General features: G+C 42.4%; 1 protein-coding gene across 2 annotated transcripts; it reads right to left on the bottom strand.

Annotated features, from left to right (window-relative positions):
• Positions 1-1,324: 1,324 nt before the first annotated feature.
• osbpl2b (oxysterol binding protein-like 2b) lies at positions 1,325-19,629 on the bottom strand. Of its 2 annotated transcripts, XM_028993958.1 has the most exons (14): positions 19,537-19,629; positions 14,815-14,951; positions 13,746-13,866; positions 13,515-13,590; positions 12,913-13,047; positions 12,683-12,780; positions 8,077-8,259; positions 6,093-6,200; positions 5,904-5,993; positions 4,674-4,800; positions 3,727-3,852; positions 3,517-3,640; positions 3,026-3,116; positions 1,325-2,716 (listed from the first exon to the last, which is right to left on the bottom strand). In XM_028993958.1, the coding sequence occupies exons 2-14, from the start codon at positions 14,849-14,851 to the stop codon at positions 2,614-2,616; spliced, it is 1,419 nt and encodes a 472-aa protein (XP_028849791.1). In that variant the 5' UTR covers positions 14,852-14,951; positions 19,537-19,629; the 3' UTR covers positions 1,325-2,613. The 2 variants fall into 2 exon arrangements, with proteins under 2 accessions (XP_028849791.1, XP_028849792.1); XM_028993959.1 differs by lacking the exon at positions 19,537-19,629 and having other exon boundaries at positions 14,802-14,893.
• Between the last annotated feature and the right edge of the window lie 429 nt (positions 19,630-20,058).

The following is a 20,058-nucleotide window of genomic DNA, read 5'->3' as shown; positions in this document are numbered from 1 at the left end:
GTAAGAGGGAGTAGCAGCAGCAGCGTGTGCAGGGGGCTAAAACAAACATTCAAAGACATCCAGGTGAGTAGTATTGCACATCTGAGTGAAAAAAACATTTGTGTTTGAATAGCCCTGGAAAAAAATCACCTACAGAGCAAGGACGAGTTATACAATCTGATAGCTCCGGGTAGGAAGGATTTCCTGCGGCGGTCTGTTCTGCATTTAGTGGCTATGAGTCTTTTGCTTCTTGTGCTCCGATGGGCCATCATGGAGGCATGCATGGGGTGAGCGGGATTGTCCATGATACAGAGAAGCTTTTTTGGCATTCTCCTCTCATACACTTCCGTCAGGGTCTCCAGTCCGACACCCAGGACAGGACCAGCCTTTTAAATCAGCTGTCTTCACCCCACTGCCCCAGCACACAACTTCGCGTCAGATCCTCTGATTGTGACAGGGGTGGAAGGAGGATTATGCTTCCTAAAGTCCACGATCATTTTCTTTGTTGTAGATGATTTAGCTCACACCACTCAACAAAGCTGTCCACCACCTTCCTGTATTCCTCCTCTTGTCCATCTCTGATACAGCCCACAATGGCAGAATCATTAGAGAATTTCTGCAGGTGACATGACTGAGAATTGTACCTGATGTTAGGCGTTTAGTGGGTGAAGAGGAAGGGTGATTGTACAGTCCCTTGCAGCGCCCCCGTGCTGCTCAAGATGTTGTCCGAGTGGCAGCTCTTTGGCCGGACATGCTGTGGTCAATTTGGTAAGTAGTCGATAAGCTACCAGTGTGGTGTCTACCTGCATTTCAGTGAGCTTGTTCCCCAGCAGTGATGGTCTGATAGTGTTAAAAGCACTAGAGAAGTAAAAAAACATGACCCTCACAGTGTGTCCGAGTGAGAATGAGTCTGGTCCAGCAGGTAGATGATGGCATCAGAGTCAGGCTCCAGAGTCAGACGCAGCTGTTTCAGGATGAGTCTCTCCAGCGTCTTCATGACGTATGAAGTCAGGGCCACTGGCCTGTAGTCACCAGGGGACGACGGGTTGGTCTTGTTGGGGACAGGAACTAAGCATGATGTCTTCTAGAGTGACGGGACCTTCTGTAGTTTCAGGCTTGTGTTAAAAATCCGTTGTAGGTAATGGTAAGGTCATGGTAAACACTTTAATCTGATACATAGAAAATGCAGAAGCACACGAATGAATTTTTTTCAATGAACAAGTTGTGTTTGTATAAATAAATATGTATCCTGCATTTGTTTTATACATTGTGACCCTTTGACTATACAGTTTAGGAACAGAAAATTAAAATTGTGTGTCAAATTAAGCAAATATATAGTGTGAGCTTATGTAATTGACTTTATTTAGTGAATCCAAACCATTTTATTTAGACATGTTAGTCTGAATAAACCTGTTTCACACATGTACTTAGTAGGTTTCCTCAGATACTGAGTAAATATATAAGAGTTTCTCCTAGATATTGAATAAAAAATATATATTTATATACTTTATTTTTTTAGTAAACGCAAATTAATTTTACAGAGATGCTTAGTGAATATAAATAAAAAATTCCTTGTGAAACTACTTTTAGATATAATTACTTAAAATGTAGCATGCTATTACTAAATCGAACACATCGTAGTAAATACTTTTAATTAAATGTACTTTGTTATAAATTTGACATATTTAAGGATGCTTCACTCAAAGTTTGGGTAATTAAAATCTATTCAATTATATTACGTGTCACTTTGTTTCCATGATAAGTAACCATTAGTCACATTTTTTTACAGTTTGGAAAATATAAACAAAATCACCAAGACCTTCAGTACCAACATATTATATGAACACATCATCCTGTAATAAAACAGTTTCAATCGTTAATTAGTTGGAAACTATTTTCTGTCCTTAACATTGAGATTCTAGATTACTGTGGGATGGAAGATAAACTACACTGTGTGTATGTGTGTGGGTGGTTAAGACTGGTCATATGGCTTTAAATTCTATGCACCTCAATCATATATACATACGTTCATATACACACAATCATATTTGCAATGAAAAAAACTGTATATTATTGTTATGACAAGATAAATTGATCATTTCTAAATAACGCAGGGGTCCAGACAGAGCTATCGGTTGTGAGGTTTTGTGAGTGTGGTTAACAATAATATTTCCCATGCATTATGGTTACAACAATGGCTGGTCTCACATGATGACAGCTGGAGGTCAATTCTCCTACAGCAATAATAAAGGGGAAAACGTGGATTGAAGAGGAGAAAGGGTAAAGTAAATTGGACCAACAGTTAAAAAAACAAACAAAAAAAAACATCAGAATCTTTCCAATTAAAAAATGAATATATTTCAGTCACATTATGATTCAAATCCCTGATTTTAACCATTCAAAAAAAAAAAAAAAAAAAAAAAAAACAACCTCAACCCCCATAACCAGAAGATGCTTCTCCATGTGTGCATCATCTTTCGCAGATGGTAAACAAGATCAATAGTTACTTCATCTTCACAGATGGAGAGATGACATTCTACTGAGCAGCGGGACACTTGTGCTTGAGTGTGAGTGCGAGTAAGTGTGTTTAATTAGATGAACGAAAGGGAAGAGAGACCACCCCTCCAAACAAAATCAGTAGATATCAGGACAGTCTGTGTAGTTCCTGTCAAAGTAGCCACCGTTGTAAAGCCAGTCTTGAGATCCTGTGTATAGGTTTGTGCCAGAATTAAACCACCTGGGGAGGGGATAGAAAAAAAAAAAAAAAAAAAAAAAGGTCAGTTTATTCAATTCTGTCAAACCACTCAAAAAAATACCTTTTTACAATACAATAATTACAATACAAAGAGCTTCATAAAAACATAAATGGAATGTAATTAATGTTTGATGGCCAGTGAGTTCTAAAATCTGTGTGTGTATGTGAAAGCGAGGAGAAAGCCCATAATTGGCCCATCACAAATGGGTTTGTTTGATTTGTTTCAGAACATTTCACTATGTAGGTGTAGTGTTTAACTGAAAGCTTGACACGGAAAAGGAAGGTGCTCACCGTGTTGACCAGTCCTCTTCATCTCGCGCTCTGTCTTTTCGAGCTGCTCGCTGCTTCTCCTCCAGACGTTCTTTCTCTTTGCTAGCCTTATCTACACAGACAGACCGAGAGTACATTAGGGGCAGCACTCATCATTTAGGTGTCTTAAGACAAAGTTTGTAATACTGGAAGAAAAACAACAGGTGTAATAGAGCAAGAATTACACTAAATGTCATTGGATTTTGGAAAATTCTAAATTCTCTGAATATAGTGCAGAGACCATAATAGAAAGTGAAAGTGAAGATAACCCTTAGTGAGCAGTGGGCAGCCATGACAGGCGCCCGGGGAGCAGTGTGTGGGGACGGTGGCACCTCAGTGGCACCTTGGCGGATCGGGATTCGAACCGGCAACCTTCTGATTACGGGCCGCTTCCTTAACCGCACTAGGCCACCACTGCCCCTTTAGCAACAGTAGGTGGCACCCTGTTCCAGCCTAAGGGCTTATTACATTACCCATGTCCCCGTTCTCCATGGCTCTAATGTCTGGCCGCAGGCGACAGTCTGTAGGTGACAAAACAGCCTCCATGCCTGGCTCCATTTCATTCAGCGTGATGGCAAAATTTGTAAAGTTGTACACCTGGAGGACATTTTTAAAAATTGAGAAAAAAACGTGATCTTTTTTTCCCCCGTATGGTTGGAATGGTCCTGTAGTTCCTGTCCCACCTCTGATGAGTGAGGTGGTCGGGATGATATCCTCCACAGCAGGGTGCTTCCTGGCACCACCACAACTGTCTCCTGGACCTCAGGCATGTCATCTGCCTCATCATTCTCTGCCCCAACCACCTCCTCCTGCAAAACACACAAAGATGCTGTCAACTCACTGAATGCAGTCCTGGGTCGCAAATACACACCCACACAATTAGTCATACAAGCCTATCTTTGTGTCTCTCTCACACACCCTACATGATGACTTGTGTCACTCTCATGTCCGGTATACACAAAACACACAACCAGTGGCATTCAGTTCAAGTGACTTTACACATTTAATGTTCTATAGACCATTGCATTCATGATAAAGTTAAAAAAAAAAAAAAAAAAAAAAAAAAAAAACGTATAAAGAGCAACAACCTCAGTTTTCTAAGCACAGAGACACCAGACACAACAATGATGTTTTTGTGACAGAAAGGTGCACATCACACCCAAAAAAACTATTTCTAAACACACCTATTCCTACACACCCAAGCCAAAAATAGCACATAGAGGGTCACTCAAAAGAGGCTGTTCTATAAATTAGGTGCACAAAGAACAGTTACTAACCAATCATTAACAAATGCTTTTAAATGGTGATGTCCCACTGCAGTCATAAATAACTCCTGGGTTTATGAACAAAACTTGCTTATATATGTCAAAGGAACCCTTTCACAGTGACAAAACATGATAACTAAGACAGATGTTTTTTTTTTTCCTGAATCCGCGATTGAAATTATTTAAGGGACCCAGCCTTGAACCGTGAACAAACCACTTGACTGAATCACCTAAAAGCCAGGCATAGCATGACCGTCCAGAGCTTTTAAAAAAACTCAGTAACACTGCATTACCCAGTAGACTTTGTGATGTTATAAATGACCAACAATGATTGAGATCGATAGAGGCTCCAGCCACCAACTCACCTGCTTTTGTTTCTTAGTGTCCGTTGTGCCTTTCTTATCGGATTTCCGGTGGGTCTCGTACACCTGGGGGTCCACACTCCACATGCACTCCGTCCACTTCCCATAGATCACACACAGTTTCTTCTTACTGACCCCACAAACATTACAAGAAGTGAGTAAAAATACAAGATGAGCTACAAATAACTAGTGTAAATAAATGTCACTATTGGGTACATTTATTATAAGATATACGCAGTCTTAAGGTTATTGAGAATTTGCTTTTTTCTGAATAAACTTATTTAATAACTGGCATATTCAACACTTAATTATAAATATTATGGGGGGGGGGGGGGGGGGTAAATAAATAAATACATAAAAAAAAACAAAAAAAAAAACACACACACACATCAAAATAGAAAAACATAGATATTAATTTGATATGCCAAGAAACATATAAGGTCAGGGAAAAATTGTTTGAACCCCTGCAGATTTTGTAAGTTTGCCCACTAACAAAGAAATGATTGGTCTATCATTTCAATGGTAGGTTTATTTGGTAGGTTTGGTATGCTGTTCAAAATTGTAACTAATTAAATAAGTATTTGATCCCTTTTGCAAAACTTGCTTTTAGAGGTAAGTCAGCCACAAGGTTTGCAAATCTCACTAGGCAGTTTGTCCCATTCCTCTTTGCAGATCCCGAGAGACTACTAGTTTGGACAAGATGCCGTTTACATCCAGGTTTTACTGTGGTTTGGGAGAGGTTGGCTGGGTTAAAAATCACCGTGTACCTTTCACACCCACACCCAAAGGAGTCATGAGGTCCATTTTCACTCTGCAATGCAGTTTCACCTCACAGCACTACACGAGTGCCACAGGAGGGAGTCAAACCAATGTTGCCAAGTGGCATTCCTATCTCATCTTAACAGGACTACGCTTTTCCCTCCCATTGGTAGAGGTCATGTTGTTCAGTATTTGCATGAAAGTCATCTAAACTACTTTCATGCCACCTAGCTGGTCACGCAACAGCTTCTTACTACTGTGATTCGCCCTCAGCTCTCGTTGTCTTGCCTCTCTCCTGTGCTGCTCATGTGACCACATGGTTGTGAACATGCATTCAACACAAATGAGAACATGATGCCCTCTTTTAGCCTTTGAAAACGGTATTATTCTTCACTGACAGCCTAGATGCAGCAGTATTTGCGTGCAATTCAGCAATGCTGAAGAAAAAACATTGCATTAGAAGACTACTCTCACCTCTTGTCCTGGATGTAGCCCTCCACCTTATGCAGTTCCTTTCCAAACATCCCGCAGGGTTTGAAGTTCAGGACGCATTTATCACCCGTGCTAGCAAATCACAAATAGTATGGCAATTAGTATTTTAGTACGTAATGGAACGGAAATGGCCGCTTGAACTACACAGAGTGTCCTCTTCCTCATCCTGACCTGTGGTTGATGATCTCGACTGTGCCGTACTGCTCAATCCACAACTTGCCCAGGATTACGTTGTGTACACAGCAGCAGGGGTTGGTCCATGTGTAGGCCTCTTTGTGGCTACAGTGAAGAGGAATGGAGGAGGGTAAACATCATATGACAAACTCTGGGGTCATGCGTTTTACACAACAGGATATTCTGAAAGTAAGGGAAATTACACAAAAGAAAAAAAAACTGCTAATGCTGTAAATTTTAATAGTATTTTAAGATTAGTAGTTCCCAGAGAATACATCATTTTTTTATTATTGCATATTATTACGAAATGACGGAAGCTGATCTCATGGCATGTGGCCGACAATGTCTGAAGTACCATTGTTTTAGCACACAAACACATCCTGGCAAATCGAGTAACTTGATCCGGCTTTAAGGCTGACCAGAGCAGATGAGCTAAAAGCCATAAAGAGCTGGTGTAGTACAACCATTTAAGAACCGTTTAAAACGTAGTCTAGAGTTGTGTGGATACAGAACAGGACACTTTTGTATTCCCCCGCTCTATGATTCTGCATTCGTATAGCATGAAAGTGCACACATGGTGCACACAACGAAATGTGTCCTCTGCTTTTAACCATCACCCTTGGTGAGCAGTGGGCAGCCATGACAGGCACCCGGGGAACAGTGTGTGGGGACGGTGCTTTGCTCAGTGGCACCTCGGCGGTTCAGGACTCGAACCGGCAACCTTCTGATTACGAGTCAATTTCCTTACCCGCTAGGCCAACGACTGCCCCATTGCGATGCGAAAAGCCCAAACATGCAACTGGCCAATCATACACTTACTTTAGTGTGGTTAAAACCTGCTTCAGTGCAGGGTGTAAAGTTAGAGTGAACTAGGGTATTAACAGAAAATACAGTTTGTTGATGACAACATCAGTTTTATTATTTTTGGGGGGAAATGACTCTCCACAATAGGAGGTGGTCAGACATCCTACTAAACATGTAACGGTGTAGCGGTGTGAGCGTCATCTCCCAGCAGCGAGCACATCTGAACCCTACCTCGCGTGGAACCGAACCTGTCGTGTTCAACCCGGGCTGGCGGGAGGATTGTTATTCACCGGGGTGATGTGGGGAGAAGAGTGGAGTGCTGGGAGCATGGTTAGGTGGGGTAAACACTTCTCCCGTTTCCTCAGTCTGCAGCAAGGACCTTGCCAGTGTGGCTTATTTCACCCCACAAAACCAAACAAGAGCAGACTAAACCAAAGGAATTGTTGAATAATGTGTCTTTTGGGAGTTTTCACTACAGTATTATGGAAGTATTCAGATATGCAGATTTATTTTGAGTACGAACGTACGAAGGACAAAGACGTGGATGTAAAATACAAAGTTGACTGCTGGGATTGCGCATGTGCAAATGACGTCATGTTGTCTTGACTATATTAACTGAGAAGCTGATCTGAACAAATTTGAAGTTGTTAATGCCGTTAGTGTTGTTAGTGTAACAAAAAAAAAAAACCTCAGAAGAGCAATGGTAGTAGCCTAGTGGGTAACACACTCGCCTATGAAGCAGAAGACCCAGGTTCAAACCCCACTTTCTACCATTGTGTCCCTGAGCAAGACACTTAACCCTGAGTGTCTCCAGATGGACTGTCCCTGTAACTACTAATTGTAAGTTGCTGTGGATAAAAGCGTCTGATAAATGCTTTAAATGTCCATCAAAATGAAAGTACTCATGCTCATGCCAAATTAAACTATTTGACAATATGTTTCTTTAATATGCATGGGAAGGGCTTGCTTGGAACTTTTGTAATTCCACCTCATAGAAATCAATGTCCATACACATTACACACAGTTTATCGACATTCTGGGCAATGCCTTTTATGAGTCAGACAACTATGATCATCCTGTGAACTCTTTGTTTCCCACAATGGGGATGACATGCTGGGAAGATGGGGAACATCGAGACTTCCCAGAAAAATAAATGTTCATTAAAATGCACACTCACTTGAGGAGCTCTAACGTGATGGTTCCTTTTGGCTCGGCCTCCACACTCTTTCCCCAGAACTTAAGTTTGGGGTAGATGGAGCCATGGAAAACAAAGTCGCCTGTCAGGCTTTCGGCGTGGAAGGCACTGATGGGCGGGTGGTGGCTCACCTGTTCCGAGATCAGTCGGAAACCCTGGTCCTCTCTGCAAAAAGACAGAATATAAATATTAAAAAGTAAGAAGCGGACAAACAATATTCCACCCAGCAATCTTTGCATCACACACACAATGGCGCAGACAGAATTTTTCAGGATCCCGATGAGGTGATGCCGTATGTTACGTCTAACATTATTTTTAAAAAGAATAACAGTAACAACTACATTGGGTTTGGATTCTCAGATTTTTGTTTGACTATGCTGAAAGTATTGTCCTTTCCTTAAGACGTTAAAATATAAATCCACAATTTTATTTAAAATATTTAAGTCTGTGTATTGCATTTCGCTAATAAAAAAAAAAAAGCCAAACAGATCTTTTAAATACTCTGTCTAGGTGCATAAATACTTATGTCTTAGGGTAGTTGTAAATAATTTTTGTTCATTATTAATATTAACTGTTTTTGCACTTTGTTTGCATATTTGCATATTGTTTATTTAAGGCTGAATATTTTTGTGTAGACTAGCGTCTTTCATTACAAACACACCAAAGTGTGGATAAGTGTACATTGTGTTTCAGGGTCACCTAGTTTTGCTAGGTGTAGGGGGGGTGGATTGCTTTTGTGCCTAATACTGTTATTTTCTTTTTCTTCCCTCATGTCTTAAGACAGGATTCCTCCAAATCATTAATCGATCTGTTCATTTTTTTATAATCTAAACCGATATTAATACGACAACATAATGGCAGCTCTGTATTTTCACCCGTCTGGCTGGTCCTCGAGAGCCACTCCTTGTATTCCCTACAAGGGAATCCCATTTCCTAATCCAGTTTCTAAATATACATCAAACATTGTTAGAAAACATTATGTTAAGATTGGGGCTAAATCCGGACAGACCCTTTCACTCTACCAACTTTCCACATATATCGTACTATTGAAAAACCCATTGACAGATGAAGCTTTTCATGTGTCAGCCAGGTATAGAATTTCTATGTTAAGCGACTTATTTATTGATTATGTATTTCCTTTCCTTTTGATCAATTAAAAATAAGATATACATTCCACCATCATATTTCTTTAGATCTCTTCCTACCTTTTCAACTTCTCTTTCCAGCCACCTAATTCTCCTTTAGAAAATATTTTATAACTGAATCCGCGCTCAAATGGGTCTACACTCTACTAAATTCACAAAATCTAAAGGGCCAATGGGAGGAAGACTTGGATGAAGTACTGTCTGTTGAGATGTGGAGTAGGACCATCTGACAGTGGGTTAGGGATATGATGCAGTGACAATGGAAAATAATCTGGTACAGTGTAACAGGATTCTCCTCGAAAGTCTATAGTACCTTGCTGCAATTTCTTGACTTTGCTAAAAGGATGGAACCTGGAAACCTATGACAGTTTGTCTGTTTTTGTAAAAGTCCTATGACTTATCATGTTATGAGCCTTTGTTGTTTTGTATTGTTTTATCATGATATTAGCCTTTGTTGTTTTGTATTGTTTTTTTTTTTTTTTTTTTTATGTACAAAAGCCTGGGAGGGATGGGTGGGTATTTCTCTGTTGAGCAACTGCAAAAGAAAAGAAAAAAAAGAAAAGGGGGACATCATAGAAATACTAGACACCGAAGGAAGTTAATATGTAAAAAATGAGAACAATAACAGAGAAACAGGAAAGACGAAATGGGAAGTGAGAAACTTTCCATTAGCTGCAGGTTCCCTGGCATAGGATATCAGACATTTAATAACCCAGCTACTGGGGACTTCACCGTGACCTAAAGGTGGCCGCCAAAATGTACAGTGTCTGGTTTTGTGCATGTATGAGCAGTGTTTGTGTATTGTGTTGTTCTGACTGTCGCGTTTATGTAGACAGCTGGGTGCACACACTCTGCTACATTTATACCTGACGCACACACATATTCTGGAGCACACAGTAGTTGGTAAACACACTACATTTACAAGAACTTGCACATGGTGGAGGGTGAATATAAATGTCTTTTTTTTGTTGTTAGTAAGGACAACAATAACCTACTTGCTGCATCGTAGAGTATCCTGAGGAAGGGGTGTTTTTTTTTTTTAAAGTTCAGGTTCACTAGAGGTGGGGCGTTAACCTTGTTAGTAAGTATCTGGTTTTAGAGGGGTGAGGTATGTGGTGCGACCCAGCTGTAGTAGGTCTGTTTTAAATATGTCGAATTATAAGAAATGCTTTTTATGTCTGAAGGAATCTGCGTGTACAATAATTTGTCTATGTTCATGTGAAAAGCACCCACCCCCGTATAAACTTGGTGTATGGAATGTTCCAATTAAGGGTGGGGCTTTGTGACCTTTTTAAAGGAGGGTACACCTTGCAGGTGGAGGTCTGCTGGAGCTCTGTTGTGAGGGTCCATGTTGCTGCTAACAGCCATGAGTAAGGGTTTTTTTTTTTTTGGTTTATTTCTTTTTGGTTCTTTATATAATTTGGTTCTTTATATTTTTATATATATGTTCCTTGTCTTTTTATTTGTGACACACTTTTGGGGATTTTTGCCATGGATTTTTTTTTCTTTCCTCCAACGGCCTTGACCACCTGTGGTGAGAATAAACTTTTTTTCTGAGTTTCACCCTACGTTTTGCCTCTCTGCTGCCTCATTCCATCAACCTCCAAGACCATCGGCACTCTCCCATTCCTACAGGGATGCACGTAATAGTGTATTTCCTGGTGCTGCCCCCAAGCACAGTTAAATGGGCAGGTTGTGTCAGGAAGGACATGCAGCTGAAAACTTTTGTCAGGTCATTTTTGCCGCCAGTCAGACCGGCCGATCTGTTGTGCTGATCCCTAATAGGAGCAGCTGAAGGAAGGAGTAAAAGTTAAATCGGTGGTATAATGGAAATATTGCACTCAAAGAGGCAGTGGTGGCCTAGCAGGTACAGAAGCGGACTCAAAATCGGAAGGTTGCAGGTTTGATTTTCGACCCGCCAAGGTGCCACTGAGGTGCCACTGAGCAAGGCTGCCCAGGGTGAGGTGTTAAATGCAGGACACATTTTGTTGTGCTGCAGTGTTTCACAGTGACAATCCTTTCACTATGCTATTCACCTTCATATATACATTTACATACTTAGATATGGGTATGTTATATATAACACACATACTGCCCATTGTAGTTCCTCAGAAGGTTGGTTTCCTTAAACATCTGCAGATATTTTACACAACTGTAGTTGCGGGCGCCCTATTCTATGCACTGGGCTGCTGGGGTGGTGCACTCCAGAAAGATGCCTCATGACTGGACAAAATGGTGAGGATGGCAGGCAACAGGAAAATTTGTCATCCATGGCATAGTGAGGTATGTTGAGCAGCCTCCTGTCAATCTTGGACAATCCACTGAATCCCCCTACAGCAGTGGTTCCCAACCTGGAGATATCGTATTTGAGAGATCTGTGCTGAGCTTTCCAAAATTATATTGGTAAACATTTACTGTACAAAATGGCAAAAACACACCCAAACTCTGTACAATCCTGTATGCTATATGCACTAAAGCTGTAAAGCTTGGCCCGGGTCAGGGCGGGCTCGTACTCAATTTCTCTCAGTTAAGTCGGGCTCGGGTCGGTTCGAGCACTAAATATAGGATCTTTTGTTTCTGTATGATTCGCTGTTTGTTCGTTTTTAAGGAAATGTTCATTTGATTTTCAATTCTTATTTATTGCCACAGAGATGCTGAGGAAGTGCTTTGCCACTTGGTCTGGTGCCGTAAAAACACTGACTCTGTGCCTGTCAGTTATTAATTCGAGTCTGGTCGGGTCAATTTTTAGGGCCGATTACAGCTATAATAAAGGCTATTATACCCTTATGTAATTTTTTTTTCTTACCATCTTTTTTTTTTTTTTTTTTTTTACACTTATATGTCCAAATGGTGTGTACCATGTCTCTTTTGTCCACAATTTGTGTACTATGAACTTTGTCTATTCGTAAGTTTAAACTGCTGGAAACTGAGGATGAATCAAGTATCTATTTATCTCACTCACACACCACTTAAGCAGAAGGCCTGAAACAAAAAAAAAATCTCAAGCATTATAAACCTACACTCAAGCCAAAGGAATGTGGAAACAGACGCATTAGCAAACAGGGTGGAGACTGCACAGTCAACTTGGCCCCTAGCTAATGCGCTAACATGGGAGAGACCCATTTGGCCAGAAAAACAACTGGGCTTTTCATGGGTTGGAATCATAGATCTGAAAACGCTCACACAAGTCGCTGACTGTCCGGCACATGTGTGGCCTGAAGTATAATGTCAGGCAATGGAGAGTAATCAATTACACATACAGCCTCTGATTAAACAAGGGTCACAGGTCACCATTGTTCCTTGGTTTCTGTTGTGTAACCGGGCCAGGAACGTACTTGACAATTCAAAAGCACAAACAAAAAAAAAAAATGGAAAAGACATTTCAGTTTAAACTTCTGAGCACTCAGCAACCCCAGCACCTTCTCCTGGAGAATTCCTCATACCTTGTGAGCTCGTAAGTCTCCCCCAGAAGCGGATTAAAAGGCTTTCCAGTCCTGTCCCACTGCGAGGCCACGGCAGAGACAGCAAAGGCAGCGACCGCCTGCAAGACAGCAAAAAAAAAGTGCATGTGCCCTAAAACCACAGGATCAGGCCTTGTGTGTGTGTGTGTGTGTGTGTGTGTGTGTGTGTGTGTGTGTGTGTGTGTGGGGCGTGTTTCGCGATGACCGCTTACCTGCATGCGCTCTATAGAGTCCGACAGCGAACAGGCTTTGTGAATGAGGTATGTGTGCTCCATGTACTCTGTCATCCTCTGCAGAAAACTCAAGGGTTCGTTGAACACAATAGGCATGGTGATCTTGGACAGCTCCTTTAACAAAGAAATGACCAGAGCAGAACAGTCAGTCTTGGCACATGTTGAACGTAACAGAAAGCAGCATGAGGCATGACACACACATTCATCCCCAGTCTTCTTAAACGAAATGTGCATGTGCTACAGAGTGCAAAAAGTAATACAGGTGAGATACAGGTGAACATTTTAATATAAGTACACTGAAATTTATATATATATATATATATATATAAACAGTATATATTTTTTAAAATTCTAAGCAATTAGTTGTTCCTATTCGCATTTAAACTAAATATATGCACATGCAAGGCAAATACTGTTAAGCTTGATTATCCCAAATGTATGGTGTCATTGAGTCTTGCTGGATCACTACATTACACAACATGGCATTTATGAATGCTGCAAGTTTCACATCACATCAGAATTCAGACTTTATGTAGACCAGATGCAGCAGAATATAGTGGGATCACAGGAGAGATCCGTACCAGGCCGATGCATTTCTTCAGGATGCTCCACACACTGAAGTCACTTCTGGAAAACATGGGTGCAGGCAGAGTTGTCCTGTGTGCCCAGGGGGTAAAAAAAAAAAAAAGAAAAATTAGAAACATCCAAACGCAGCTACACATCAGCACATGCTCAGAAGTGTGAGGCATGACCCAGTGCTGAAATCCCGATAGCCCCGCCTGAAAACATGCGAGAGTGGAATCTGACCATACCTGCGTTTCTTGATTCCGTTCTCCTGTGGTACAGAACCATTGTTCTGGGTGCCGTCAAACACCATGGCGTCTTTAAAGCTTGCCTCGGAGATGCCTTCGCAAGACTCGTCAGAATCCAAGCCTGTCAAGATCAAGAATCAGGTCATAACAAGACAATGCATGGAGACACAAACACACACACAAACACACACACGTAAGATACAAAACAAACCTGCAACATAGAGGAACTCGCTTTTTCACACAGATACAAATTTGAGCCTAGACACAATATTTACATTCACGTTCTATCACCGGCTACTGCCATAAATCACAAAAACATTTATATGAAAACCGCAACAAGAATTTAATAAGACATTCCAAAACCTGGCCAGTATCTGAAATGAAATCTAAATTGTGATCTCGCACCTATTCCACGAGAACCATCTCCGATTTATCATAGCAGGCTCCAGGTGACCTGCACAAAAGGCGGCTGACTGACACACTACACCTCATATCTGGCCCTTTATTTATTCATCATCATTTAATCAGTCCCTGTGAAGAGCCGACAAGCATCTTCAGGAAGGTGCAGATGAGCCGCTGGGACAGCAGGAAATATGGGGGGTATATGTATATGTATATATATATATATATATATATATGTATACATATATAAATATATACACACACACACACACACACACACACACACACACACAGCTCAACTGTACTGTATTGTGATAATATGATGCCACACTAACTGCACTGTGCTCAGAGTACATCCTGGACCATCATGGGATGGTAGTAGCCTAGTGGGTAACACACTCGCCTATGAACCAGAAGACCCAGGTTCAAATCCCACTTACTACCACTGTGTCCCTGAGCAAGACACTTAACCTTAAGTTGCTCCGGGGAGACTGTCCCTGTAACTACTGATTGTAAGTCGCTCTGGATAAGGGCGTCTGATAAATGCTGCAAATGTAAATGTAAATGGGAAACCAACTTCAGAACCAATAAATTCATATTTTCTATTATATACGGTGTTTCAGCCCGTTTACGGAGAGAGCCGCATTACAGTACCTGGTCTGCTCACCTGTGACGGCGTCGTAGAACTGCTCCTCACTGTTCATCGTACAGACTGAAAAGCCGGCTCCTACCTGAGGGCACAGCTTCTAAAACATCCTCTCACCGAGCAGTCACTGGCGATTCAGGTTCTGCAGGCAAGGAGATCTGAGGATGGACATGTGACAGCCATGCTTGTCAGCATTCACTCATTAAAAAAATAAAAAATTAGAATATTAAAGACCTTTGTAAACAATGACCCACCAGCTCAATATTGCAAACGGGGCTTTTCACAATAAATGCAGTCCGAGCAGGATGAGGATCACATTGCACCCCTTTCACACATGGCATCTAGTGTTCATAAATGGTGTATTTTCGGAACTTATATTATACTATAACTGAAAACCTCGCTACGCACCACACAAAATGTTGGCTACTGAATTTCAAAGGTCAGCGCTGAAATGCGTTCCACGCCAGGGTGTGATGGCTATCGTACGTGGGTGTGTTCATTTCTCCCTCTTTCATGCATCTCCTCCCTTCTTTGGTCTCGAAGCAAGATTACTTCTCTCCCAGTGCCACAATATACACACACACACAAAAAGGACTTTGGACTAGATTCACTGAACCGACGTCACTGACGTCGATCATGATTTCCCCTTCATAATTATGTTGACTAAAACATGTTGAAATTGTCCGAACCGGAATCTATTTAAAAACAAGCCATGTCCACTATGATATTAAACGCCCACTGGAAACCCCTTCTGCCCAAGACCTGCAGTCAGTCTCTATGGTTTAAGAGGCCACATTCCATTCTGGACGAGAACATGAGTTATGAGATGTTTCACGGTTCCACGGACTAGCTCTCCACTTCAGCTCCTCCAAAGCACACAGATGTCACGGCGCTTATCATCATGAACCAGAAAGAAAAAAAAGGAGCTCATTTCATGAGAGGCTTTCCCCACGTTTCTTCTCCAAGCTCATGATCTTGTGGAAGTATGGTGAAAAGTATCCATAAAAGGATTCTACTAACTGCACCCTTTTTGCAGTTAGTAGACCACCGGACCACTGGAGCATAATCACCAGTGGTGAGTATGCTGTAGGACGAAGGTCAGTGTGAACAATGTGCTGTTGGTGTTTGGACCAGACTCTCCATTTAGTCACATTGGAGAGTTTAAATCCAAATTGGAGGCCCTGTAGATAAAGGAATCCCTGGTGTAGGGCAAACAAGTTGGAAAATCATATCATCTGGAGGATGGGCATGAACAATGAACAAGTCTTTACCTAAAGGCCAAATCAATCAGCTGTTCAAACTAACCTTCAGCAAGGCTGAATTGACACATTAGAGCAGCTATTGTGCAAGACCAAGGTTCAAATAAACACAGCTTAAAATAAAAAAAAGGTATGTTGCGTAACAACATACTACTACGGTTCTTACGAAGAACACAATGATAAGCTGACATTTCCACTGAGGAATTTCTAATAAAGGGTTCTCACATGCTGCCCTCTGGAAATGAGGAGACTCCCCAAATAATGCTCGATCTTGTACCTGAGGGCAAAAACTGTTCTTGACCCGCCCAACCAGGAGCGGTTTTATGGGAACACTGAGCTGTAGAGGTTTACGTCAACCTCAGCCGAAGGGCAACAAGTTTGGCGTCACCATGACACCAAAAGATGTTGACAGTCTCGGCGGGATTGTATTGGACGAATGGGGATCCATCACTGACCACACGATACACAAAGTGAGGGCACCGCTAAGGAAAAAAAAAAAAATCTTTAATATCAAATTCTCTGGTTAGCAATTTTTCCTCATTGCTCACCAGTTTGGATGGTGTTCGTGATATGTCAAACACATATCATTTGAAGAAGGCCATTACGTCTTCCTTTATTGTATTGTAGGTCTTGACGTGGGTGAGTCTGGGTGTGTCTAGGACAGGCATGAATATATTTTTTATTCTATTTTTGCAAGAGGAACGCACTGCTTTTAACATTTAAATCCATTCGTATCTGTATAGCCTCAGGAGGTGTGCGGTCAAATCACTCCTACGCTAACATAAGAACATAAAGAGCGAAAGATGGGAGAAAATACTGGGTCTGTAAACGTCTTCTACATCAGCAACCTTCTGACAGTCAGCATGCAACTAACTTACAAGCCGCGGTGGCACGGTTACCGCACAGCTTCTCTTTCATACCTCGCATTGTGGCCACTGCCAACAGCGCGGCGTCAAACCTGGACAAGCAAGGTGAGGAAGCTCACTCATGTCCCCTACGACGGAAGCAGTAGCTCAAGAACGCGCTGCCTCGCCACATCAGCGCAGATGCGTCTGCACGGCGGGGAAAGAATCTCACCTGACAGGACAGGTCAGGCCTGGATGCAGGGACGGCAGAACGACGAATCGATCCAGTCGAGCTGAAGCCCGGCTGCAGGGGATAACGGCGTGTCTAGACGACGTGTGTGTTTGCACTGCAAAGCTAATCTGAACAGGAGATTTGCATAACCGGCCAAGATGGGCCTGCAATGTTTTTTGCTGAGCCGCACCGGCGCAGTTAAACGTTGTCCCCGAAGCGAGACACAGAGGGCAGTTAATAACTTACAATGATTATATACCGCCAACCTTCGTAAAACGGAGCTCCCTGGAAAGCAAATTAGAAACGTTTGCTCTTCACCTTTTCCTCAAAGGACCAAACTCTACAAAAGGTTCTGGAACCTTATTCCCACCCAGGAATATAAAAGCTCATAGCATCGCGCGACCACGTGATCACAGATTTTGAATAGTACACCTCACACCTGAGTGGAGCGTATTGGCAGAGGCTTCCATCCAAAATAGCTAACAAAGGCACTTCAGGACGATGGAAGACAATCACTCACTAGCGATCACTGACTAGATCAGTGATTTAGTAGATGAAGAGAGTGAAGCTCCCATGGAACCACCAGACATGGTCGGCCTGGACAGGGACTGGCAAGTGGCATTACACTGATTACAAGCGCCTATAACCGAGTTGGGTGATGGGTGCAGTCACTCTGTAGGGGAGAAGAAATTACTTGGAACTTCTAGCGAAGGGTCACGAGACCTTTCTGGTTGATTGAAAACCGGACGTGACCCACGTTCACCTATATACATACACATCAGGTCAACGCCAGCTGCTGTTTCACCGAATTAGTATTTACCATACTAATGAAAAACAGCATTTGTATTCTAAAGCGGTTTATCCAATACATGGTCCATCGCGTTCGTTCTGTCTGCTTACATTCAGGCTGAAAATGAGCAAGAATCCAAACCCCTGACACGGTACAAGGTGAAAGATGCTTCAAAGCTCCTGCCAAGATTTCAACACTCAGTCTTAATGCCCCTTCACACGATGGCTGTTACATCGTTCAATTCTAGGGACCCTCACCAGTCAAGTTTCATTATATTTGATCATTTGATTCATTTGATCATTTTAGCACACGGGACAGGGGGGGTTCTTACAGCGATAATTGAAAAGTCTGCCTGACGTCACAGGGCACCGTTAAAATGAAGCAGCGGGTCGGTATACGAGTCAGCACGCTCGAGCCGCTGCTCCTGAACATCAGTCACGCAAAGCGGTAAGAACATACCGCGGGACGAGGGTTTATACACAGACACATAATTAAAGAGAGGAGAGAAACACACACACACACACACCTAATGACGTTGGCAAATAAGGCAATATCAGCCCGATATCAGGGTGTGTTATGAGGTATAAAGGAACATGTTCCAGATCTCTTTTCGAGAGATAAGACTAGGGTTGCAGTATTTGAGGTGGTGCGCTGTGTGCACAGCAAAGTAATGAGAAACTTTTTATTAACGATATTGTTGAAATGCATTTAAAATGCAGATGGTAATCAGATAAGCCGAAAAACCCAGATCCGACCTGTCAGATTACCGCCACCGGCTTCCCAACAAGGCTCGGCGCCTTCTCGCACGCCGGGTCCCTGCTACCGCACTTTTCTACGGTTCATTGTTGTTCCACCGACTGCAACTGGTCGTGTGGGTTCGTTGGAGGCGGCCTGCATGCATTTCAGAACACGTAGACATAAAAACAGAAGAGACTTGTGACTGTTAACATCCACAGACACAAAAGAAACCAACCGGGTTACAAAATAACCTTGTAAACATTAGGGCTCGATGGGGACATGGCTGAAAATTCCAGAGGTTTCAGTAAAGGTCGTGACATTATTAATTCACCTAAATCGCTTGTCGCAACTTACTCACGCCAGCGTAACAAACTAACCAGGGAAAACGGGTTTTACACCCAAATATAAATATTTCCTGATTTTAATACTCTTGTTGGGCACTGACCCCAGATCAGTCGCAAAGCGGGAGCAGACAGCAGGTCTCGTGTTATTTTTTCCTTTTTAATCTAGCGTGTTTTATTATTAAAGTGTGTCCTGGGCTTCCTCCCTCCCACTGTCGGTGGCGTCCGTCGTTCTTCATCGGCGCTCCCCCTCCGGATCGTCGGCTAACGTGCTAACAGGCGCCCTTTCCTCCCGCTTCGTTCCGGCGGCCCACTGTAATGAGGCGCCATCGGGGCAATCGCCGTCCCACCGGGGCGACTTTTAAGCCGGAGGAGAGGAGCTCCGTATCTAGCGGCGATGGGACTTCACCAGGACATCTGGGCGTTGGCTTGAACCCAGCGCAGCAGAAACAAACATACCGTTCGCAAAAAAAAAAAGAACAAAAAAAAAAAAAACAAGAACGATAATAATCATAGGGGAAAATATCGATCGATTTACCTTTGGCGATCAGAAGCCAGGCGACCTGTTTTACGAGGCAGGAGCTGGTGTGGATGCAGCGGTACTGGGCTGACACAGAGACGGAAGTCGGTGACGGGTCTTTGATGGACAGGTTCAGCGGCCTATCGGATTTGGAATAATGGATCACCTGACTTACAACCTGCTTGCGTCAGTGGTGGGCGGAACAGTTTAGCGCCACTATCTGCGCCCTGGTGCCACTGATGGTAGGTGTGTGTTTGTGTAAATACATATTGCGCAACGTTCAATATTCTCAGCAGTGGCACAATATCCCCTTCTAAAGCAAAAACGCTTTATTTCCTTTTTAGATATATGTCAGTGGCAAAATTGCGATCGCTAGATATACCCAAAACATGATCAGCCCCCAACACATTCCATATAATGAGAAATTCATACAGGTTTATGTTGTAAAAATACATTGCTGGTTATTAGTTATGTGTCAACACTTATTGTCTGTGTTGGTACAGTGGCTCACCTACTGCTGAAGATATGTGATATTTTGCC

This window comes from Denticeps clupeoides, chromosome 10, assembly GCF_900700375.1.
Source record: "Denticeps clupeoides chromosome 10, fDenClu1.1, whole genome shotgun sequence".
Taxonomy (NCBI): domain Eukaryota; kingdom Metazoa; phylum Chordata; class Actinopteri; order Clupeiformes; family Denticipitidae; genus Denticeps; species Denticeps clupeoides.
This window is presented reverse-complemented; position numbering and strand designations above follow the sequence as displayed.

Excerpts from the sequence above, each read along its gene's own strand:
- osbpl2b (XM_028993958.1), bottom strand. The coding sequence starts at position 14,851 with ATGAACAGTGAGGAGCAGTTCTACGACGCCGTCACAG. Across the intron at positions 3,117-3,516 it reads CATGGAGAACGGGGACATGG|ATAAGGCTAGCAAAGAGAAA; the intron begins GTAATGTAATAA and ends CTGTCTGTGTAG. Across the intron at positions 2,717-3,025 it reads GAAGAGGACTGGTCAACACG|GTGGTTTAATTCTGGCACAA; the intron begins GTGAGCACCTTC and ends TCCCCTCCCCAG.